Source organism: Hemitrygon akajei, chromosome 11 (genome assembly GCF_048418815.1).
Source record: "Hemitrygon akajei chromosome 11, sHemAka1.3, whole genome shotgun sequence".
Taxonomy (NCBI): domain Eukaryota; kingdom Metazoa; phylum Chordata; class Chondrichthyes; order Myliobatiformes; family Dasyatidae; genus Hemitrygon; species Hemitrygon akajei.
The window spans coordinates 27367816-27386433 of record NC_133134.1 but is presented as its reverse complement, the minus strand read 5'-3'; the positions used below and the strand labels follow the sequence as shown (position 1 = coordinate 27386433).

General features: G+C 40.4%; 1 protein-coding gene across 3 annotated transcripts in view; it reads left to right on the top strand.

Annotated features, from left to right (window-relative positions):
• Positions 1-6548: 6548 nt before the first annotated feature.
• Positions 6549-18618, top strand: part of myh11b (myosin, heavy chain 11b, smooth muscle) — a 136521-nt gene continuing 124451 nt past the window's right edge. For all 3 annotated transcript variants that reach the window (XM_073060521.1, XM_073060520.1, XM_073060522.1), the window contains exons 1-2: positions 6549-6662; positions 12345-12706. In XM_073060521.1, coding sequence (XP_072916622.1) covers positions 12359-12706 — 348 coding nt within the window. In that variant the 5' untranslated portion in view covers positions 6549-6662; positions 12345-12358. The remainder of the gene's footprint in view (positions 6663-12344; positions 12707-18618) is intronic.

Below are 18618 nucleotides of genomic sequence, written 5' to 3'. Positions count from 1 at the left end.
AAACATGCAAAAACAGAAATACTGTATATTAAAAAAAGTGAGGTAGAGTCAAAAGATTCAATGTCCATTTAGGAATTGGATGGCAGAGGGGAAGAAGCTGTTCCTGAATCACTGAGTGTGTGCCTTCAGGTTTCTGTACCTCTTACCTGATGGTAACAGTGAGAAAAGGGCATGCCCTGGGTGCTGGAGGTCTTTAATAATGAATGCTCCTTTCTGAGACACAGCTCCCTAAAGATGTCCTGGGTACTTTGTAGGCTAGTACCCAAGATGGAGCTGACTAGATTCACAACCTTCTGCAGCTACTTTCAGTCTTATGCAGTAGCCCCGCCATACCAGACAGTGATGCAGCCTGTCAGAATGCTTTCAACGGTACAACTATAGAAGTTTTCGAGTGTATTCGTTGACTTACCAAATCTCTTCAAACTCCGAATAACATATTGCTGCTGTCTTGCCTTCTTTATAACTACATCAATATTTTGGGACCAGGTTAGATACTCATAGATCTTGACACCCAGGAAGCTCTTCTGGTAAAGCCCCCCCTCAAACTTTGGTGGCTGTCATGACATACAGAATTTTTTAAAATACCATATCAAGAAAGAAATATGTTATTTTTCTGAAAATAACTAGAACACTAATAAATACTTAAAAGCAATAAGCAAAGCATAAATAATTCAAATAAATGTTTGTTTGTTCATTTTCTTCCCTAAGGCCCTTCAATCCCCATTTGAATGAGTGGTCTTGTGGATTCTGCATTAGGTTTAACTTGCATTGGATCTGTGAGCCATTTCTCTAGTATGAATACTTTGAAGTCTCAGCAAGCTTCCACACCCCCCCCCCCCACCCACCAGACTCCCTACATACACATTTTCTTTAGCTTGTGACTCACACAGACAGAAAATATGTGCAGAATTCCCAAAATTCACTGGGACTTACATTGAGATAGTCAGTAAAATCCAGGCCAGTGCTAAGGTCAGCATCAGAAATAAAAGGATTTTTGCCCAAAGTTGCACAATACCATGATATATCTATATTTGAAGATATCTCATTTCTTAAATTAATTCCATTATTCTTTTTGGCCCTCATTTTTCCATGATTCATTCCTCAGCTGAAAGGATGGACAGCCTTTTCTCTCTCAGGTCTAATTACTCTCTTCAAGTCTCTTATGTCTTCCCAGTGCCACATATAGTATAATCAGAATCAGAATCAGACTTTAATCGCCAAGTACCTATGCACATACAAGGAATTTACTTCCGGCAGATGTTGTCTCTGCTCATAACAATAATAATGATAAATATAAATGAAAATATAGATTATACATACAGGTAGTGCAATCCAAGTAATAGTTAGCTGACAGTTAACCGGCAGTTAACTGTTCAGCAAAGTGACTGCAGTAGGGAAAAAACTTCTCCAGTGCCTATTAGTCTTAGTCTGGAGGGATCTGAAGTGCCTACCAGACGGAAGCAGATCAAACAGTCCGTGCGCAGGATGGGAGGAGTCCTTTATGATGTTCCCCACCCTCTTCTTCAACCTGGAAGAGTACAGGTCCACAATAGAGGGCAGGGGGACTCCAATGATGCGCTCGGCAGTCCTCACTGTTCGCTGTAGTCTGGTTCTATCCTGCTTGGTGGCAGCTCCAAACCACACAATCTCATTGTGACCCCCATGCCCACCGTGAAACCTACAGCAAGACCTGACTTCCTGGCAGTAATGAAAATATTTCAATATAAAGTGGTGATATGCAGACTAAAATCAGACTTACAAGATTGAGAACTCAGCCTTATCAATTACAAAAGGTGTGATGTCAGACACTGAACAAAGCTGGTTTAATTTTTTTAATGGAAACTAGTAAATGTAAAATTCCAGGAATGTCAAAAGAAACATAGATCTTTCTTGTTTTTGTTTCTCTCTCTCTCTCTCTCTCTCTCTCTCTCTCTCTCTCTCTCTCTCTCTCTCTCTCTCTCTCTCTCTCTCTCTCTCTCTCTCTCTCTCTCTCTCTCTCTCTCTCTCTCTCTCTCTCTCTCCCTCTCTCTCTCTCTCTCACACACACTCTCTCCTCCCTCCCCCTCCCCCTCTCTCCCTCCCTCCATTAATCTATAAGTATTGGGGTAGCACCTGAGCAACCTCGGTCGTAAGAAGCAGAAATATTCCCTTCTTCTTTTTCACCCTTCTTCTATCACCCTATTTGCAATTTAAAAGTAATTCATTTTCTGTCTAGATGAAAGGTCTTGACCCAAAATGTAACAACAACTTTCCTTTCCCTCCACAGACACCGCCTGTCCCTTTGACCTTCCATCAGGTTGTTGCTCTGGTGTCTAGCATCTACAGTCTCTTATGTCTCTCTCTCTTGTGGTACACTTTTTCCAGATCTGATGAAGGGTATACAACTTGAAATATTAACGCTGTTTCTTTTTCCTGCAATGTTCAACCTGCGGCTTTTTCAGCTTGTTCTCTTTTTTTGATCCCATATTCCCTTGCTGTCCCAACATCAAGTCAAGTCAAGTCACTTTTCAACTATAACTGCTGGTAAAAATGAGACAACGGTTTTCAGGACCATGGTGCTACATGAAACAATACAAAGACTACACAAACTACGTAAAACAACACAAAAACTACACAAACTACAGACCTACACAGGACTGCATAAAGTGCACAAAACAGTGCAGGCAGTACAATAAATAATAGGCAGTACAATAAAGACAATAGGCACAGTAGACGTAGTAGGTTGGTGTCAGTCCAGGCTCTGGGTATTGAGGAGTCTGATGGCTTGGGGGAAGAAACTGTTACACAGTCTGATCGTGAGAGCCCGAATGCTTTGGTGTCTTTTGCCAGATGGCAGGAGGGGAAAGAGTTTGTATGAGGGGTGCTTGGGGTCCTTCATAATGCTGTTTGCTTTGCGGATGCAGCGTGTGGTGTAAATGTCTGTAATGGTGGGAAGAGAGACCCTGATGATCTTCTCAGCTGACCTCACTATCCGCTGCAGGGTCTTGCTATCCAAGATGGTGCAATTTCAACCTTCAATATACTTAACTAAAACCTACATTCCTTAGGGGTAGAAAATCTAAATTTCCACTTCATTTCTATTTTAAGAAATGAAGCACTTTATCTGAGATCATAAGAAAAGAGGTTGCAGTGTTGCGATGTGGAGCAAAACGGGTCTGATGCAGGGTCTCCAACAGAAATTTCTTTGCTTGTACATGATGCTGTCTTCTTTTTGTAGACAGAATTTTGACAGGACATCTCAGAATCCAATTTGATTCCATGAGATCATCTCTCATTTTCTGAGCACCAAACAACATCAGACCCTTCTGCTCAATCTGAGTCCTAGGAATCAATCCAGTGAACCATTACCTAGGTGTGCTCATCTTTCCACTGCAGAAATCCAGATTGTCTCACCTACGCTCCATAAGGACGGAACCGGACATTTTTTTTGCTCTATCACTCTTGGATTAAAAGACATTTGAGTTGTTTTTAACTATACCTACAAGAACATTATCACATTCTTGTTCTCATGTGGGCTTCCTCCCACAAGAAACAGAAATTAGCATGTTGGTAACTATTACTTTCTTGCAAATATCTGCTTTTTGTGGGAGGAAACCCAAATGAGAATTGGCTTTCAATCTCCTTGCCATTATCTTATATAACACACTCCCTTTCTAATCCTCTCTATTCCGCGTTTCTCCCTCTGCAGAGACATTATATTCTCTCGCAGCTTACTTTCTTACCACCTTAAAGGCACCGATTAACAGAGTGAACTTTATTTTACGATGAAACATGAATATTGGCGCAACATTTTCAACGAAGCAATGCCAAGAACTAAATGGCGCGTTTATCAGCTCTGATCTACGCTGGGGGATGATTGGGGGGGGGTTCAGGGTTGTGGGTGGTATTTGTATTGATTAACCCTGGTCAATTAATTTAACGTTATAACTCCCCTAAGGCCTTGATCGAAATGTCTCCGAGGAGAGTTTACTTTGATGTTGCTGTCTTGGAGGTTTTATGTTTTGAATTACTTCATAAATAGCTAGATTTTGTTTTAATATCCAGAAGCGAAAACAAAAGAAACCATTATTTACGAATCATCTGTTTAGTTTTGATTCTGACCTGACAATTACAACGATAAAGAAGATTATGGTGTAGAAACATATGAAAGTTACAAAGTCGTGGGGTTGTACAGCACAGAATCTGGCCCTTCGGCCCACCACGTCCGTACCGGTCTTTCTAACACTAATCCCGTTTGCCCAAAATAAGACCGTATCCTTATATGCTTTGCGTATTAACACATCTCTGTAAATACTTATAAAACTTAGCAATCATATCTGATTCCACCACCTTCTCTGGTAGCCAACTGAAAATCTTTACTCTGGATGCTGGATCACTGGGAGTATTTGAAAAGGACGTGGGTAAAAATTTGAATGATGGGAGTCAAAGAGCCACTCACAGATGATCGGTTTTGGGTTTTTTTGGTGCAGTTTTTTGTAGTGTTAGACTGGCCACTGAGAAAGAGGGAACCCTGATGAAGGGTCTCAGCGCGAAACACCGACTCTTTATTACCTTTCATAGATACTGCCTGACTTTCTAGTTGCTCCAGCATTTTGCCCATGTAAAGAGGGAACCCTTGCTCTGCCAGGTCCTGTTCATTGATCGCTATAAAATGCGAATATGATCTCAGTAGTCCTCTCCCGTTATTGCTTATAGAACACAAACCACATCGTTCTACATAGTTTATCTCCCTTTCCTGTTCATTTCCCCAGTTCTCACCCTTGAGATGGCTTGAGAACAGAAGCCGCGAGCTTCAAGTTCGCTGCTTTCCGAAATGCAACCGGAATTGGGACCTTAGGACGTGACTTTAGAGCACCGAGGAATTGTTAACATTAATCCCTGCCCAAAGGTCATCCCATATGGACATGTTTGAGACTTAGGGCGATTATGGCTCGTAGAGATTTCGCTGATAACAAAAAACACAACAAAAGCTAAAATTATTGATGGACGAATTCGAATCGGGTTGAAAAGCACAGCTATTTCTTTTCAAGGTGATACTGTATTCCCTTTACAAGGAAGATAACAGTGGATTTTGAAAGTATATTGTCTTGCAAGTTTACATTACTTGCGTCAAATCCTTTTAAAACAGTTACACCATATTAAGTAGCAGGCTGATGTTGCAATGTTTCATATCCGGTATGTTGACGGAATTCCATAGCGTATCCCATATTCCCTTTTTGGGATTTACTCTGGCTCACATTCTGTTACAAGGCCAAACACTGTTCCTGCTTTCATTTGGTTTACTAGATATGCATACGAGTTTAATGGATGCCCTTTTCTTACAGTCGAAATATAATTATCCGTGATTGACAGTAATATATTCACACGGTTCATCTGGGAGGGGAAAACCTTGAAAACTTATCCTTTTATGAGTCTTTTCCCGATCAGAAACGTTACGCAATAAAATGCAATGGACAGAGTGATACTACGGCCAGGGTGCAACGGACTGGCATCATTTAATTATTTCCCATTCTTTCCCTCCACTTTTCACAGTACTCCCGTACTTTCTTATTGCCGGATCACACTAAGACCACCTTAACTTCCAATGAACTGCGTCCGAGTACCACGCGAGGACTGGTTGGTGGAGAGTCTATCCTTTCAGCGCCAGTAACCTTTGCTCCCTGTCTCTCATTCCGCAACCTTTCCTGGTTGGGCACAACCCTCGCCCGGTTTTTGATGAAAGCGAGCTGACCACGCAAAAGTGCGCATGATTGAGCATTGGACTGGTGCCCAAGTGGGCAATCGAGGAAGGGGAAAGCACCTCAGTGCGGGAGGAAGCGTGTAGTCCAGACAGACATTTGCAACTGCACTTAGAAACACAGAAACATAGAAAACCTACAGCACAATACAGGCCCTTCGGCCCACAAAGTTGTGCCGAACATGGGAATTACTAGGTTTACCTATAGCCCTCTATTTTTCTAAGCTCCATGTACCTATCTACAAGTCTCTTAAAAGACTATCGCATCCGCCTCCACCACCATTGCCGGCAGCTCATTCCACGCACTCACCACTCTCTGCGTAAAAAAACGTACCCTTGACATCTCCTCTGTACCTACTCCCCAGCACCTTAAACCTGTGTCCTCTTGTGGCAACTATTTCAACCCTGGGGAAAAGTCTCCGACTATCCACACGATCATCATCTTATACACCTCCACATCACTTATACATCACATCTGGTGATGTCACTGAAAAAGTAAAAATTAATTGACTTGACAGTTACCCCTTAACATTAAGGACAACAAACAAGAAATATAATGTATGTCAGCCAACAGGCATAAAGACTACCAATCAAATCCAACTCTAAAGTTATTTTGTACTTATTGGGAAATAAAATAAATGCGAATGCGCGATAAATACTTGACAATTATATATATATCTGCACACAATTTTGGTAAGATATGGAATAGTTATAGGACTGATAAAAGAGAAAGGTTCAAAGCCGCTGACAAATTGGAGAAAAGTCTCGGATGGGAGGAGCAGCCCCGCCCCGCGTTAGTGCGCGCGCTCCGGTTAAATAGTGAGGATCCCGAGCTCCGCTTACTCGGTGTCTTCCCATTGTGTGCAGGCGCGTTTCTCTTCTCCTGGCCATTTACATCCGGACTCTCCTACAGAGCCAGTCTCCAGTAAGTCTTCGGGACAAACATCGGTTTTCTTGTGTTTGAAGATTTAAGTTTACATAGAGCTTAAATAAATGGAGGTTTGGTATCCTGCGATGTGCATGTGGTTTAAAGTCGTAGTACCCGCCGTAATGAATGCTAAAGTACAATGATTGTTGAGGCAATAAATGCCGGACAGGAATAGTTCGTCATGGTAGAAAGCAATTCGGAACAGAACTAATAATTGATATTAGTAACTGATATATGGATAGTTAAAAGTTATAATGTACAGTATATACGGTGATCAACACTGTTCACATAGAGGGACGCAGGGAACAACCATCATTAACCAGGTCGGTACAGCGAGAGTGTGCAGTCTATCCTGCAGAAGTAACGGTTTATCGATTACAAGCATAGTAAGCACAGGTGCTCGTATAGCGTTCATTTAAGAGTGTGAGCAGGAGAAGGTTTTATCTCTGACAAGTCTGGTTAAAGTAAATCCAAAATTAAGGTGTACTCGGTATAGCGTAGAGACGCACTTCATGTCCTTGGCATCAAATCTGAGAAACTCCAAATAAGTTTATTCTTTAAAACCTATCCGATTTAGGCAACGTGACCTCAGATTAACTCTATGGGAATGGAATTTAAATGTACTCTGTGTACACAATAGAAATAAGTTAGCGCTAATAATAAATTAGCATTCGTTACCCACGCAACGGAGAAAGGGGGGGGGGGTGAGGTAAGCAAGGAAAGGCGGAACTGAAACAATGCCCAGAGTGGTTAGATGGAGCAGAATTTTCTGCATCCAGTTTTTCAGTGCAGTCTATGCGATCGTCTTTCACGGGAGGTGAAAATGGTAAACATTTATTTTTAAAAGTGCCTTGGTTTGAAACTGCCCATATCCAATCAAATTGATGCACCTTATTAGACTGACATCAATACTTCCAGGGATAGGTTTAAATTATAACTGAAGCGTGGATCCGCAATTTGTTATGCTGCAAATAATCTGTCGGCAATTGAGTTTATTTAACGCGTTATGTTGCGGACTTTCGTTTAAGTTGTACTTGCTCAGTGCTCCTACAAACGTTGTAGGTTGTACAAGAATTCCTGGGTACTGGGGATTTCAAATCCAGTCAAAGGGCTGGATTAAGTCAGCAACGAGTTGTTAATTATTGTAACATAGAAAACAGTAAAGCGACCATGACATTGAAGTTGAACAGCGGTCGGAAAGCTATATTAACTGCTCAGGGAGCCTATCCTTATTTGATTAAAATGCCACTTGTTTAGCGGTTTGACGTGAGTCTCCAGCATCCCATTGCACTATTCCCTAAAAGGCGTTCAGTTCGATTTGTTTGCAGCTCGCCACTGTTACGTTTCTCAGCAATCACTAGTTTGTAGAAACATAACCATACATGGTAACGAACGGCGTGGAGGTATGGTTTATAATCTATATCATTCAGATCACGGGATTTAAATATTTAAAGTTCCGCTGATGCACCAAGTCAAGCCTGTGACAGCCAAGGGAACACCTCGGAAGTCCACGCGCCTTTAAAAGGTGCAGTTAAGATCAAATGAGGCATGAACTCCGCTTTCCCAGCATATCTGGCTCACCCTGTTTGATCATGTCAGATATTACTCATGTATTCTCAGTACTCAGTGGTTTCTTGGTGTACTTTATTTTATTTCCAAACAATTCTTGAAAATGTGTTCCTAATTTGCGAGGGCGAGCGTTACTGAAGCAGAATATCTTCAAAACGGGGATTAGTGTCAGAATAATGTTGCTGGACAATTCCCAGTTTTGAGAGATTTCAAGCACTCAATTGCACTAAGTCTTTGGTAGATTTCCATCTCCTTCGCATGCTGCTTGTTGAGAAAGTTGGATCGAATTCAGCAGATTCCAGAACACAGATTCTCGTATTTTACCTCACTCATAATTGCTCCTTGGTGACAGAATTGTTCACACACACGCTTTTCTGTAATAGTTGGTTATGCACCTATAGCTTTTGATTTTCGAATAATGCAATTACATCGCTACTTTTGGTTTGTACATTATATAACTGACGTGGAAACACCGACCTAACATCGTAAAACGCCCTTCAGTCGGCAGTCCCGCATTAAGTTGGCTGCATACCTTCAGCCCAGGACCTAGCATTTCAGCAGACTGTCAAACTTCACACAGCATCTTTGAAAGAAAACAGTTTACTTCCATTTATCCACTGAACAGACACAGAGCGCCGCTGAAAGCAGAATTCCACACTGCGCAAACATAACTGTATTGTGAATGATTTTACTTTTGTAAAAATTGGAATACAGCGCTAAATAGACCCTTCCGAGCGTTCGAGCCACGCTGCCCGGCAGTCCCCCTATTTAATCCTAGGCTAAACACGGGTCAATTTACAATGACCAATTCACAATTCACCTACCAACCGGAGGAACCTGGAGCACCCAGAGGAAACCCACGGGGCCACGGGGAGAAGGTACAAACTCCCTACTGGCAGCAACTGGCATCTGGTCTTGCAATGATGTGATTGGTTATATACCGAGTTGCCTGAGCACTTAGAACATAGAACAGAACAACTCAGGAACAGGCGTTTGTGCTGAACACAATTAAACTCTTCCTCCTGCACATGATCCATTATCCCTCTATTCTCTGCATATGTTTGTGTCTATCTAAAAGCCTGTGAAATACCTCCAAGGGCTCTGCTTCCATCACTATCATCACTAACAGTCACAGTACAACTGCCCTTTAAACACCAATCAAAAGGTATTTTCTTATTCCATTTAAAAATGCTCCCTCCAAAGAAATTTAAGTTAAGAAAAAATAAGCACAGAAACTTCAATTATATTGTCATTAACTAATTTATTGCCCATTCCTAAATATACTTAATGATGGCAAGCTCACAAAGTCAAGACCACATGTGAGTGGCAGGCAAATCAGATGTGGCAACCATTTGTTGTCCTTAGGTGAAGTCCATGTAAGGGAGATTATGTCAAAAGTCTTAGAAAGTGCTTGCTTTGTTGAATATGCACATTGCAGCCTAGGTTGAAGTGATGGATGAGATGCCAAACGCACCTTTATCTTGCATGATGATGGGTTTCTTGAGCATTGTTGGAAGTGAACTCGGGTAGGCAGATGAATCTTCAATCACAAAGGTGTTCTGAACCATTTGCTTTTGTGACTGAGGTGAATCGCGAGTCACAGATTATCCTGCCCTTAACCTGCTTTAGTAGACTGATACCTTATATGGCTGGCTTCAGGTCAATGCTGATCTCTTAAGTCTAATAATGAAAAATTACAGATAGTGGAAATCTGAACTAAAACAAGAAAATGCCTGAGACACGAGCATTGCTCCATCCCCTCTCCCCACTTTTTGTACCTGCTCTTTCTTTCCATTCCCAATGAAGGGTCTCAAACAGAAGTATGCAGTCCATTTCCCTCATTAAATGCTGCCTGATTCATTGAGTTCCTCCAGCATCTTGTGTGTTGCTCGAGGAAATGCTGGAGATAGTTACCAGCTCAGGCTGAATGCACAGATAGGAGGCAGAGTCAACATTTCAGCCAATGTCTTTTCATCAGAATTTTCTTTTTGCACCAAAGTTGCCCGACCCCTGAAATATTGTCAGTAGAGAACTTGACAATGGTTGAATTACAGGGGGACATCAGAGACTTTCTTGTTAGAATTGAACATTGTGTGGAATTTGTGGGGTAAAAGTGTAACTTAGTATTTATCATCACCAGCTGACATTTTGTTTAGGCCTTGCACGTAGGCACAGATTGTTTCACCGTCTGAGGAATAGTTTGTAAAAGCAAACACCTGGAGCAAAAGTTTACACTTCTGATTTTATGCAACAGAAAATTGTTGATAGAGTACCTGAAAGTCAATGACCCTGAGTAAAACCCTCAATGATGAGAGCTGATTAACTTCAATAATCAGCAGGAGGCATTCAAAATGGATTCACTGAAGTTACACTAAGGGTTATTGCTACAAGTATTGAGGAGAGGCAGGAAAAACTAAGGTATTTTAGTTACACATGGATGATTAAAACACAGATTATTTATCCTGTGTTTGAGGAATATTTACAGATTATAAAGAATGTTGGACAAAATATGCAACTATGGTTTAAGTATCACAGGCTGGATCTGTACAACATTAAATATATGCTGTCCAAAATGAAGAGTCTTGGCCCAAAATTTCAACTGTTTACTCTGTTCCATAGATGCTGCCTGGCCTGCTGAGTTCCTCCAGCATTTTGTGTGTGTTGCCTGGATTTCCAGCATCTGCAGATTTTCTCATCCTTAAACATCAAATATATTCTGCACAAGCAAGAGTTAATTTATCAAGAGATCAACAATTCCTGTAGCATAAAGGGATCATTTGAGTCAGAACTCTGTTGGAAACACACTATTTTCCATTTAAATAAGCAGTAAAACTCAGCATGCATTTTCTTGTTGCCTGTGTTGGCCCCATCATGGATTAGTTTATCAAAATGCTAAAGTGAAGTTTAACAGGTCAAGTCACAACAGAGAGCTGAAATCATATGGGAAAAAGTCAAGCAAAAATAATTGTGACCATATGCATTAGGCAGTGTCCATAGATATGTACGGTATATGAGAGAGAGATTTAAAACTCTATACAATACACCTACATTTGTAACCAAGCAAATACTATTGATTTTGTCCAACTATATACAATGACTTCATTTTCAGTTATGCAGCAATTCTGATACGTATTCCGTAGAATCAGTGTTAATTTTTGTTCATTTATGTGGGTGTCCCTGGCAAGGTTGGCACTTAATGCCTGCCTCAAATTGCCTTTGAGAATTTGGTGGCGAGCAACCTTCATTGGCCAGTATAATTCATCTGAAGGTGGAGTTTCAAACTTAATATCAAGAAACAAATGCATGATATTTATTTACAGAAACTATACATTCTGTAAAAATGCAATTGCATTCCAAAAACATACAAATTCATCAAACGACATTGGCTGTGTGATACAATTTTTTACGTTATTCAGTTACTTAACCGAGCAGACACCACCGTAAGACCAAGGCTTTTGGCTTGCAAAACAAACCTCTTAAAGAATCACATTTGAGTTTGCACGGCCAATTAGTAAAGGACAATAAATTCCATTTTGAGTTTTTTTCAAATCCGAGCACTTTATTTTTGCACCTGCTTACCAAGCATCTTATTGCCCTCTAAATTACACAATAGTGTATCAGTACAGTAAAAAATTGGTACTTTTAAATATTTTTCTTGTTATTTTAGAAGCACTGTTAGCATTTTAAGATTAAGTAGGCTAAGAGTAGGAAGCTTATGCCATCATTACACAACCATTGCTCTAATTTTCCATTTGGTACTGGTGTGGCCACCATACTCTTGATAACATAATAGGCATTCTTTTAAAGCAGGACACAAATATATAAAATATTCAAAATACTTGGGAGACAAAATGAATTGTGGTGTCATAACATTACAGAGATTGATCTGAGACTAATTTGAAAGCCAACAAGTTCAACCCAGAATTATACTGTTTGCTTCACTGAAACAAATCAGGTGAAAAATCCCACTGTTTTAAACTAAGTTGTTTTTGCCAGATTAAGAGCAAGGTTGTGAAGAAAAGAAATAATAATTAAATTACTCTTATACAGTCCTATGGTTAGGTTTTAAATCCTGGAATAATATGAAAATAACTTCTTTTGTTTTTGCAGGTCATTAGGTCATAATGGCTCAGAAATCCAGCACCCAGGCTGGAGATGCTGATGCCTTCCTCTTTGTGGACAAAAGCTTCTGCAGTACACTAGCTCAGGCTGACTGGGCGGCTAAGAAATTAGTCTGGGTGCCTTCAGATCGCAATGGCTTCGAAGCTGCAAGCGTCAAGGATGAAAAGGGGGACGAAGTTATGGTTGAATTGATGGAAAATGGAAAGAAAGTTACATTTAACAAAGATGATATCCAGAAGATGAATCCCCCGAAGTTCTCTAAAGTAGAGGACATGGCCGAACTGACTTGCCTGAATGAAGCTTCAGTGCTGCATAATCTGAGGGAACGCTACTTCTCAGGACTTATTTATGTGAGTAAGCCATTCACTTACACTGGGTACTTCATAATATCATGGAATGTCCCTTCAAGTTCCAATCAAATATTAGAAATGGCATGTCAAAACTGACAAGGGAATGAAGATGGATAATTCCAAATTTAAAATTGTAGCGGGTTTGAAAAGAAATCTAAATCAAATTAAATCTAAGTCTCAATTCCAACAATGAGGTTAATTCTTCTGTGTTTGGCATTCCAACAATCTCAGCACTGAATTTAACACCCTTTCATGTCATTTAATTGAATTCATAAAGCATTTTATTAGTGCATACAAAACATGGTTCCACAAAATAAAATCCAACTCATTGGTTAGGCAGCAGTGAGCCTATTAATGATACCATATGTAAAGGAACTGAGCTATTCACTAAAGAACAGACGTTTTCCTCAGCCCATGACAATCATAGAGCTGTACAGCAGAGAAATGGATTCTTTAGTCCAACCAATCTGTTACTGTGATGCCTATCTACACTAATCCTGCCTTAGATCTTTCCACTCCTTTCCTATCCAAATGCTTTTAAAATATTTTATTGGTATTTGCCTTCACTGCCTCTTCTGGCAGCTCATTCAGATACCCAATACCCTTAAGCTAGAAAACTAAACCCCACTACTACAATCTGCCTCTGATCACCAAGCCAATTTTGTTTCAGTTTCCTAATCAAAAGCTCAGTCAATCAGATCCCATGAGTTTTAAACTCTGGACCAGCCTACTGTGGAGGACCAGGCTAAATCCTTGCTAAAGTCCATGTAAGTTTCATCTACTACGCTGCTTCAATTTTCTGAGTGATTTCCTCAGGACACTCAGCCAGATTTCCCCCGCACAAGACAATGCTTACCACTACTAAGCAGTCAATGCCTTTGCAAGGGAACTTACAACCTACTTCTTAGAGACTTTTTTCCAACAGTTTCTCAACTATTGATGTAAGGGTCACTGGACAGCAGTTTCCTGGGTTATTCTTACTACTCTTTCTGAATAAGGAAACAATTTGTACTATCCTTCAATCTTGCAGCCAAGGCTAACAAAGATGTAACACTCTCCATCAAACCCAAACAATCTATTTTCTTGTTTTCCTTAGCATCTTGCAATAGATCGGACCAGGGCCTCGGGATTTAATGTGTCTCAATGTCTTTAACACTTCCTCCCTCCTGAAACTAATGTGTTCCAGAATAGTTGTGTATTCTCTCCACTAATTTGCCACATTCCCCATCATTCTGCACATCAGTGAATACCAATGAAGAAGTATTGTCATCTTTGCAACCCTATCTATGTTTTTTCTCTCTCTTACACATATAGATAAATCCCTACTTGACTTCCAGCTTGCTTCTTCATGTTTGGTTTTCCTTCATCCCACATCCTGATGACCAAACAATTTGTAAGCACCAAGCTTGCAGTACCTGGCTACCTAGTTCCACACAATCAGACATGTAAAAAACTCACTACCACTGGGGGCTTATGCCCCAAGTAAAACTCCAAGTTCAAACAGAATTACTGGGCATGTACAATGCAAGATTTCAGCAGAGGCTATGGCTCTTTGTATTATCAGGGTATAATTAATTAAGACTTTTGCAAAAACACATCTGAAGCATTCTGTACATTTTTCCTTCCTAACCTAAAGAATGATGCACTTACCTTTTGAGTTACGTATTTAAGTTTGATGAGATTGATTCCAACAATGATAGAGCTGAGGAAAGATGAGTCAAATTTGTCGATATTAGAAGGATGAGGAATGAACTGATTGAAATTACAGCATTTTTATGACTAAGAAGTTGATGCAAAACTCTTTTTCTAGCTGAAGTCTAGAACTAGGATGCCCAGTCTCAAGACAATAGTTTACCAGTCTGCACAGAGAGGAGAAGAGATTCTCAGTTAACAGTTGTAAATCTTTGTAACTCTTTACCCTGGTGGGCTTTGGGTGTTCAGTACATGAGAATGTCAGGTATTTTGGCACTAATTAGATCAACTGAAATGGAGTTTGGGCAAGAAGGTAATGATGCAGAAGGTCTAACTAAAGGGTGGAGAATACTTAAAGATGGTACTCCTACTCCAGCTCCTTATTTGACCCTTACCTATGTTGCCTTGACTGTTAACTTGCCTAAGCTAAACTTGTAGTAATGCTTAGGGTGCACTTGCCTATAGTTTATGCACCTCCTCCTCTACGTACTGATATCCAAAACCAAAGAGCAGGGGTTTCTCCAATTTGCACATTGTTTGTAGATTAGTCATCAACCCTGGTCATCACAGAACATCCGCAAGGTTTCATGGTTTCCTTCATGTTGAGCAGAGACTACAGAGTTCTGATAAACTTCCTCTTATGTCTACAGTGTAGTTCAGTATCCTGTTTACTTTGCTAATTGCTGCTTTGCAAAACTTAAGCATGCTAAACACTAAGATAACAACTTTAATCTCCTTCAAACTCATTTTAAGATGCTGTTCCCCCAGAGGGGACGTAGTCCATAAACCCATAGGCAAACAATCTCCACAAATATCTACTGGTGATCTCTGTCAGATGTTATGCCTTGAGGGGTTAATTGATTTGAATGCCTTTGAGGACATGGAGGAAAGTAATAAAATGATTTGTATGTGGCCTCACTTCAATATCCTTTTAATCAAACCAGCTTGGGGAAGATTAGAGATATGCTACAAGTCAGAGGGTTACAATAACCAGTCCATTGCACAAGAAGTTTACCTTTCATGCCATTTTTTTCCCAGCATTTCTATATATTCTCTACTGAGGTTACAGGAATGACTTTGAGTCCCAATAGAAATCTAAACTTTAAGTATCAGAGACCATTAAACCCTGCTTCCATTTCTCACACTGTAACTTTATAAAACTTCTGGCTATGTCATTTAATTAATCCATGGATCAAATTAAATCTGATTTTACTATGTTCCCTTGAATACCTTTTGAAAGAAAAGGATGGTAAGGTGCATTTTTAAAATGAACAGTATACTAACATTTTCTGTCTTGAACTTGCTAAAAAGGTGGCAAACAGCTTTGAAGCTTGTCCATTCATCAAGAAAAGTTAACTCAAAACAGTACCAAAACTGGAGGGTTATATGGGAGTGTTGCGTTAAATTGTGTTAAAAAGTTGGCACAACATCATGGGCTGAAGTGCCTATACTGTGCTGTGCTGTTCTATGTTCTATGGTCTAAACCAGGGTTCCTAAGCTGTTTTTTATGCCATGGACCAATACCATTAAGCAAGAGGTCCATAGACCCCAGGTTGGGAACCCCTGCCAAAACCATTGTTTCATATGCACCCTGAAATCTTAGTTTACATGCTAAGATTTCTATTAGCTTTGGAATCAGTTTCCTTCAGCTTTTTAATTAGTTTTATTTATTAGCAGTTCCAGGAAAGTACATTTCCAAATGCAATGTGGTTAACCTTTAACTGGATTCTGAAATGACTCAACATATCACTCAGATATCACCTCCTTCATTCAAACACGAGAAGGATAAACTCAAACGAATCAGAAACTCAGGACAACACAGGTAGAAGTGACCAGACACAGTCTTCAAGGTACAGGTACCACCTTCTCCCCAAAGGTACATTCCACCACATGATTGGGCACTGCATTTTGCTAAATGGGATAAACTCAGAACAGATCTGGCTGGTCATCTGGACATCGATAAGCCTCTGTGGATCATCATCCCATCAGCTACAGAAATGTACACCACTCTGTTCCCTTCTTATCCTCGGTTATTGTGGAGAGGCCTGCTTAAAGCTCAAGAGCTAAATCAATAAAATCTCTTCAATATCAAAAAGGCTCAAGGTTCTACCAATGATTTTGAGTCAAAAGGTCAAATGCCTTGGCAGGACTAATTAAAAATAAGAACATTCTCTCAGCCTCTCTAAGTAGCAGCTGTGAATGCAGGAGGTTGTGTGTTTTACTGACATTTTGATAACCTAATGAATTGAAGCTACATACAGTGGTTACCTAGTTGTATTGAGATAAGAATCAATGAGTCTGCACTAAGATATATCCAGTGGTATCTAGGACCTCAACAACAGGCAGAAGAGTTAGTTATTACTGTGGTAATAGATAACCAGAAATCTACTGTAGGTTGAGACAGAAATAGCTGCATGAAGAATCTTGGCCCTCAAACTCAGGTGGAGAAGGAAATTTTTGTATGAACAATCAGGAGCAATCATTCCACAATTCTTTTTATTTCAACAATATTTTTATTGTTTTATTTTAAATAAAGAGAACATAGTGTAAAGGAGAATTGTACAGTGCATAACAAATGTAACAAATGTACAATTTACATTCATGAAAGAGATGCACCGATAGTAGAAACATTATCACCCCACCCCTCCCAGTCCCCAACTCCGAGTCATCAATGCATTGGCAAAAAGAGTTAAACAGAACCTTTGTCCCCACAGAGCTGCATTGGTATAGAGAAGGTGTATTTTTCTGATACATAGGCTGTTGTATGATAACAAATCTGAGTCTGAAGAGTTTTACCAGAAAATGCTGGAGGTCAGGGATTTATGTACTGAGGAAAGGGAGAAAGAATGGGCCTTTAGTCAGGCTGGGAATTTTGAAAATATTCAAGAAAGGGTCCCCACACCTTTTGGAACTTTATTTTCGATTGAGGATTGAGTAGTGGATCTTCTCAAGGTGTAGACTGGACATCATGTCCCTGAGCCACTGAGTGTGGGTGGGCGGGGCAGCATCCCTCCACCTGAGCAAAACTGTGCGCCTGGCCAACAGAGAGGCAAAAGACAGTGTGCGACGTTTAGTCGGACTTAGGTGCGTGCCCCCTCTCCGGAGGTGCCAAAAAGGGCAATCAAAGGGTTAGATTCCAGAATGTAATTAAGTATTTGGGATAGAGTTTGGAAGACATCTTCATTCCACAATTCTTTGTATCTAATTAGTTTAGTACCACTAACTAGGATGCTGCAGAATTGGTGAATTGGACAATGGGGGTGAAACTATGGCAACCAGCTACAATATGGCTGATATGTGTTGGATTTAGACTGGACTATCAATATGGAACCATTTCATTGGAGAGGAATAGACCGAATAAGAGAGTCAAATCTTAGAAACAGGAGTTGATTCATTCCCCAATCCTGAAACAGTATGACAACTTGGGAATGTAGAGGGATCCTAGGACTAATAATCACAGGGATTGATAGGGAGGGGGGAGCTCAGAGCAAAAGGAGTCACAAGTCTGACTGAGATTAGTCACCTCATGGATGAAGTATACTACGCACGGTGTGATTGCTTCTGCATTCTCTTTGCAATTATTTTCACCAGTTGTGAGTGATGAGTCTCTGAGAGTAGTGGGAATTCAGCATAACAACTGGATGTAGCAAACACTATAGGAAAGTGTAATATTCTGGCTGTAGTACTGAATTTGTCATGCCTGTAATTTGTTTCAGTATGGTTACAACACTGGCATCTTCCTGACAATCTGGAAAGTGCCCAAATATATCCTAAAAGAAGGATAAATCCAACCTCACCACCATCCATTCAGTCCACTCTCAATTATCAACAAAGTGATAGAAGGTGTTGTCAAATGGCACTCACTCACCAATAGCTTGGTCACCAAGATTTCAAGATTTTCAAGATCAACTTGGTTCCAGACCTCATCACAGAGGCTGAATTCTAGAGGCAAAGTGAGTGTGACTCCCCTTGACCTTGAGTAGTAGTGGAATGAGAAATCATTGAGGTGCCCTGATGAAATTGAAGTCAGTGGGCTTCAACACTACAATGTTCGAAGTTACAGTATATGTTGCACAATGGAAGATAGCGATGATTGTTGGGGGTAGGGGTGGGTGGCAACCATCCCAACCCCACGACAGCACCGGAGGAGATCTCCAGGGCAGGGTTGTACAATCAACCATCTTTAAGTGCAGGTCGAAGTCTGGGTATCCTGCAGTGAG